The sequence below is a fragment of the Glandiceps talaboti genome, chromosome 8 (genome assembly GCF_964340395.1).
Source record: "Glandiceps talaboti chromosome 8, keGlaTala1.1, whole genome shotgun sequence".
Taxonomy (NCBI): Eukaryota; Metazoa; Hemichordata; class Enteropneusta; family Spengelidae; genus Glandiceps; species Glandiceps talaboti.
This window is the reverse complement of record NC_135556.1, coordinates 3,738,572-3,744,898: the sequence shown is the minus strand read 5'-3', so window position 1 is coordinate 3,744,898 and position 6,327 is coordinate 3,738,572. Positions and strand designations below refer to the sequence as shown.

The window sequence follows — 6,327 nt, the reverse complement described above, 5'->3', positions numbered from 1 at the left end:
TGACAGTACATTACATGTTTCAACTGAAAATAAAGTGATCGATAATAGAATATTAGAAAACAAATGAATATAGATGTGTTGTACATTAGGACAGAAATATTCACAAGACAGAAAAAAGAACGACTTGATTAGAAAAGAAATAATTTTAAGCCATTGTGATAGGTAAATAATGTTTACCTGTGTGTGCATGTGTGTGTGTGTGTGTGTGTGAGAGAGAGAGAGAGAGAGAGTGGTGGGGGCCCGGGTGGGGGTTACATTTTAGATAGGTAGGTGTATAACGTATGTATGTATGTATGTATGTATGTATGTATGTATGTATGTATGTATGTATGTATGTGTGTGTGTATGTATGTATGTATGTATGTATGTATGTATGTATGTATGTATGTATGTATGTATGGGTATGTATGTATGTATGTATGTATGTATGTATGTATGTATGTTTGCATGCATGCATGCATGCATGCATGTATGTATGTATGTATGTATGTATGTATGTATGTATGTATGTATGTATGTATGTAATGTATGTGTGTGCGTACGTGCGTGCGCGTACGTGCGTGCATGCGTGTGTGTGTGTGTGTGTGTGTGTGTGTGTGTGTGTGTGTGTGCATGTATGTACGTATGTATGTAATTAACTATGTTGTAAAATGCCTGGAACTTAAGTGTTTGACAGAAACTTAAAGGGAAACAAAAGTGAGGCTGATTTCGTACTAGCTGATGACAAATATGTCACGTTCACCACCTCTGCATCGTGCGACTTCTCTAAAAATAAGAAAAATGAGTTGATATTCAGGTGAGCCATGAACAGAGTGTAATACACTAGAGTGGAGAGAGGGAATTCTGGATATTAAGAGATGCCCAATTATCAAACTTGCAAACCTTTCATTTGCTTTCATAAATGTTAAGTATATTTCATTCAAAAGCCAATTGTCGATTTGGAAGGCTATAGTACCTTGACAAGTTGGTTCTAATCCATCCCAGATCTGTGTAGCTGTACATCTACGTGCGTTACTGCCTACCAATCGATAGCCTAAATCACACTCAAAGTAACACCAATCATTATACGTGTTTCCACACATCGTGTTAGTCATCACTTTACCATTGTCGGGTGGATTCAGCACAGGACAAGTCACAGCTGAAACGTTTTCAAACAACAACATAAATAGTAATACCTCATACAAACGAGACCAAATTTAAACTGAATGCCTTCGATTCCGTAAGGGTATAGTCTTGCAATTTCATGATTTATGCAAGGAATTTAGCTCTATATCTGTGATTCGTCAAGTCCCAATTAAAGTTAGTTGTCAAAATTGTTGTTGAAATGCCCGCCACGCCTCCTATTCTCAGCACAGGAAAGCTTGATATCCTCGACTTCACTCGACTTTCATGATCCCCTACATACCCGGGATACGGCATGTGCGTGTTGAACTTCCTTCCTTCCACCACGAGTTTACAAGTCGGCCTGTCTACTCGTTGCATGTAGACTAGTTCACATTCCTTTAATCACTACGGGAAAATTGTCAAGATTTTGTTGAGTGGCGCGCCCTCACTGTACACTAATTATATAGAGGTCAATGTATAGGTCACCATCATTGATACATTGTCGCCAAATTTTCTTCGTAGGCTAGGCGAGGCTTGGCCTATTTTCCATATTTTGACCACATACATTTGGGTATCAATTATAGATTATTACACTTGATAAATATGTGAGAGTGTATTTATATCCTGAGATACAGAGCTAGATAAATGATTATGTACAAGCCTTGCAACACACAGCAGTAGTTTGTTATCAAGAGAAATCGGAAAAGGAGACGGTTCGAGGTCAATATAATACTTCCTAAACTTCTAATCGAAAATCTAAAAAGACATGATTTCTCTTTATTCATCTGCGCATTAGTGTGTAAAATTTGAAAATGATATGTCCATATTTGACGAAATTGAAACGTTGATAAACAGGCGCCGGTCACCAGAACGTAGTGCTGGAACCCGGCGCCTTTGACCCAAGCTTTTGATGTCCTCATGACGTGTTTCGGCGTCAAATACATGTTCTTATTACCTTTGAAATTGATTGCTGAAACATTTTATCAGCTCTCAAAACTGTTGACTTACGTGTGATAGCTCGTTTTTTGCCAACAACATGCATGTCAATGTCATGCTAAAGTTATGGCCGCATGTATGATGTGTGACTTACGTAGAACACGATCCATCAGTGTGCAACAGGTAAAGGTAATTAATCTAAAAAAAAACTAAAGTTTGTTGCATCAATAACATTCACTATTGTGAAACTGACCAGAATATTGCAATAAGATAGTACACTATACTGTCAGTGCTTGGAGTAATTATACAAGGTCAATGTTAGCAAAATAGCTTTAAGAACAAAAACATGGGGAAAAGTGAATGCGTGTTTCCAATGGGTCGGTGCTACTTCCACTCATACTGGTGCACATATTGATGTGTTGTTATCACTTAGACATTTTGTTCTCAACTTGTCATGATACATGTGTACTCATACCACTAAAATGTATACTCCAATGTACGATGAAGTAAACTTAATCTTTACAACAACAATAACAATATTACAAACCGATATAGAACAACTGGTTTAGGTTGAAATATATCGGCGAAAGTTATGTAACCCCAGTCCCGTCATGTCAGTTTCATGCTTGCTCACGATTTAGACATTTTTTGAAAGTTCTGTGTATTCATGGTACGAAGGCAGTCATTTCAAAGGTAACCAGAGCATGTTTTTCATATCAATACACATCGATTCCGTAAAAATCCTGAACCTGTCATGAGCACATCCACTGTGGCTGAGTCTGCTGAAAGGCGCCGGTCACAACACACTCAATAAATATTTCTGATTCACCTGTTTGTGAACTCCGCACTCATATTGTAAACCTATTTTAAGGCCAAGAAAAAAAAATTCTTTCTGGTGAGTTTGAATCACTTAAATACCCTGCCTCAGTCTTATTTTTTCTCGTGTTTGTCCAGCCAATGCCGAGTGCAGATCCAAGGGAAACACAAAATAAGGTTGGCACGAAACCCCTGAAAACAGAGTCTTTCTCAGTGTAGAGCAGCTTACCGTATCTTCATGGTTTACCTTACATCGATGTTGGTGGCGCACTTTCGACACGAAGCACATTTGTGACCAGACGATCGGTCAATTAATTACTCAAATTGGTCATTGATACTCATCGGATTATTACGAAAACCCAATCAGTTCTTTCCATTACCCTAGAAACATGTCTATCAAATTTCGTTCAAATTGATGCAGCCGTTTGTTCGGAAATGGTGATACAGACACACACACACACACACACACACACACGCACATACACAAATACACACACAGAGACTTCATCCCTATTTATATAGACTTCCTTACGGAAAGTAAAAAGGGCTTCGAATACTTTGTCTAACATACTTTTTCATCAAACTAAATACTTGCATCATCTTGTCTGTTCGGATTCAAGTCATTCTGTGCCTTGACATTTGCATAAAATCGTTTTCTAGTGTCGTTTTCATGATACACATTTCATTTCACTACAACATTTATATCAATTTTTCGATTCAACCAATCAACATCCAATCTTTCAGTTAATAAATATGACGCTCCATAGCCTGATTTCTATTAGAGAATGATCAAAAATGCTCCAGTAAGAGTTAATGAAATATGTCAATCTTAAATAACGCAGTAAAGTTACTAAATCTCAACTAATGGAATTCAGATGACAGGAAAACGAAACTCTTACGTTCACAAGAAGGCGTTGGGTTAGTCCATTCACCCTTCGGGGGGTCGCCAGTTCCGTTACATGTCGTCTTATCATTTCCTACGAGTTCATACCCGTCGTCACAAGCGAACCTGCATTCCGATCCCAGCACAAACCCAGACGGACAGTCAACCAATAATTTCGGTCTAAGTTGAGGATATGTGCACGTTACAACTACAAAATATTAAGATATGGAAATTGTGTATATCAATGTACAAGAAATTGAATGGCGAGATATGATATATTGAGGGCTACGCCATTTGATTTCGGGGGAGGGGGCGGGAGGATTTTAGAGAAAAAAAAATTGTCGCCGACCAAAAACAGGAAAAAAATTACTGACCAACTCAAGACAAAGAAAAAATGTTTCCTGGGAATGAGTTTTAAAAAAAATAATGTTGTGCTGCAAGTGCAGAAACTAACTACAAATGTCAAATTCTCAGGTACATGTATTTCTGGCACCGCTTTCTATGGCGCCGGTACCTAAACTTGTAAATTTAAAGTTTCTTGTCAAAGGTTTATGGTAACTGTTTGCAAATGTTGAAACAAACCAAAACACTACCATCAAATCAAATTACTAAGTATACTGCCCCGACTTAGTACCTTGAATGAATCCTGCAATTTGTCATAATTATGAAATAATTTTAAATAGTACGGCACGCAACAATATACTTTGACGATTTTTCTCAGTCTTAGTTTTCTGAATTCAAATTTCAATCGTGATCAGGAAAGGGTATTGTTATCACCTTCACATTTTTTTATTTACTCACGAACCAATTCACAGGTTGCCCCAACTACAGGTTCATTTTGAAAAAATGCAATAACAATAAAACTAGTGTGTTAAAATTGATGCAGTCCGAGACAAAAAAAGAAGAGAGATTTTACAATATTCGTACAAGCTGAATGTGGTCTAAAATATTGACTGCTACGGAGATTGATTGATTTCACTGTATTGTTGACATACGCAAGTACGTCAGGTACATGATACAGTGAGTTTATAACCTTAAACAGAAACGCGCGATAAGTCAAGGAATTTTCGCCTGGTCTCAAGTATTGGAAGACGAAATTCATGACAGAGTTCGTGATGAACATCTCTTAAATAATCTGTCCTTGAATGAAAGCATAGGTATTTGATAAATTTGTGTTGAACTCGTTCCAGATTTTGTACTATTTAAGATAAGTTTGATGCTGCGAGCAGTAATTCAAGTGATTTCTAACAAAAGAAAAGTAAAGATTTATCAAAGCGTTGTCATTAAAATGTTTACAGGTGCGTTTTATAAAACCCAACATCTTAAAAGCCTTAGAAACAGTTTCATTAATGTGCGAACGCCAATTCTACTTACTAGTTAAAATGACACGTACATCTTTCACCTTATCTGTCTGATTAATTATATGACATTTGTGAACTATATATTTTGAACATGGTAACATTACATTCAGGGGTTAAAGATATACAGAGCAAATAAACTTGAAATGGTCCTAAATTGATCCCTGTGACAATTGCTGTCATGGTGGTAGAAAAAAAATCGTTGCTGGGGTCAAATCCTTCAGTCCCACCCCTGAAATCAAATGGTTTACCCCTAATGACCTGTAATCACACAGTGACACATAGTAACAACATTCATATTCGTGCTATGAAATCAATCCGTCGTGTCTCTGTGGTTATACCAAGAGGGCAAGTGATCGGTTGAAATGGCAAGAACAAACACTGATTTGATACACTTCCCCCTAGCACAGCCTCGGCATAAACTGATGAAACAATACGAACGTTGGTGAAGACTTGAACATCATACAGGAGCTCAGTCTGACAGTCTACTGTACTGCTTACTGGCGACATCATAAAAACAATGACAGCCAATTAAAAGAAACATTATAAGTGATTCCTTGGCGTATCAAATAATCCTTTAAAAATGAAGATGTTGGTATTGGATAATGTTCCAATGAAATGAAAGGATGACATTGACTCAGAATTAAATAACACCAACCTTTTCCAAGTATTGTAAACATACATGTACCAACGTTTCCCGCACCGTCTGTTGATGTGTACTTTATCACGTGATAACCTTGGTCAAAGGTACTACCAGGTGGTATGCCTTCAGCTAACTCTGACGTCACAGTCTCGCCGGAATTGTCATTAGCCTCAGGTTGTTCCCAGTCCACAACAATGTCAGTGGACCCTTCATCCGCATACATTTTGATAGATTCAGGGCATGTTATGAAAGCTGGGGGTTCAGTGTCTGTAGTGTAGATTACGAATGAAAATGTGAGCTACATAATTATCACAAGAATCAATGTAATTAATTAATTAATTAATTAATTAATTAATTAATTAACAACAGAGTGTATCGAACATTGAATATTTACAAATAATGAGACAAATTGACGAATATTGGGTCCGCTTTATCACCATTATAACGCACTTATTATAAAGTGCAATGTTAAGAACTGTGAAATGTTGGTGATTTTTAAACATAGGTTGGCAATATGAAATAATGATGTTATTGTAGTCTTCCAGGCATACAACTTGAATAACCCTATGGGTCATGTGTATGTATCA

The 6,327-nt window shown here is 37.1% G+C and overlaps 1 protein-coding gene across 4 annotated transcripts in view; it reads right to left on the bottom strand.

The window, feature by feature from the left end:
- Positions 1-619: 619 nt before the first annotated feature.
- The window catches only part of LOC144438832 (sushi repeat-containing protein SRPX-like), a 29,350-nt gene continuing 23,642 nt past the window's right edge, over positions 620-6,327 (bottom strand). For 2 of the 4 annotated variants that reach the window (XM_078128013.1, XM_078128014.1), the window contains exons 7-9: positions 5,756-6,007; positions 3,756-3,947; positions 620-1,138 (exon numbers count right to left, since the gene is read on the bottom strand). In XM_078128013.1, coding sequence (XP_077984139.1) covers positions 714-1,138; positions 3,756-3,947; positions 5,756-6,007 — 869 coding nt within the window. In that variant the 3' untranslated portion in view covers positions 620-713. Of the gene's footprint in view, positions 2,902-3,755; positions 3,948-5,755; positions 6,008-6,327 lie in introns of all 4 variants that reach the window. The other 2 variants (XM_078128015.1, XM_078128016.1) reach the window with 2 other exon arrangements.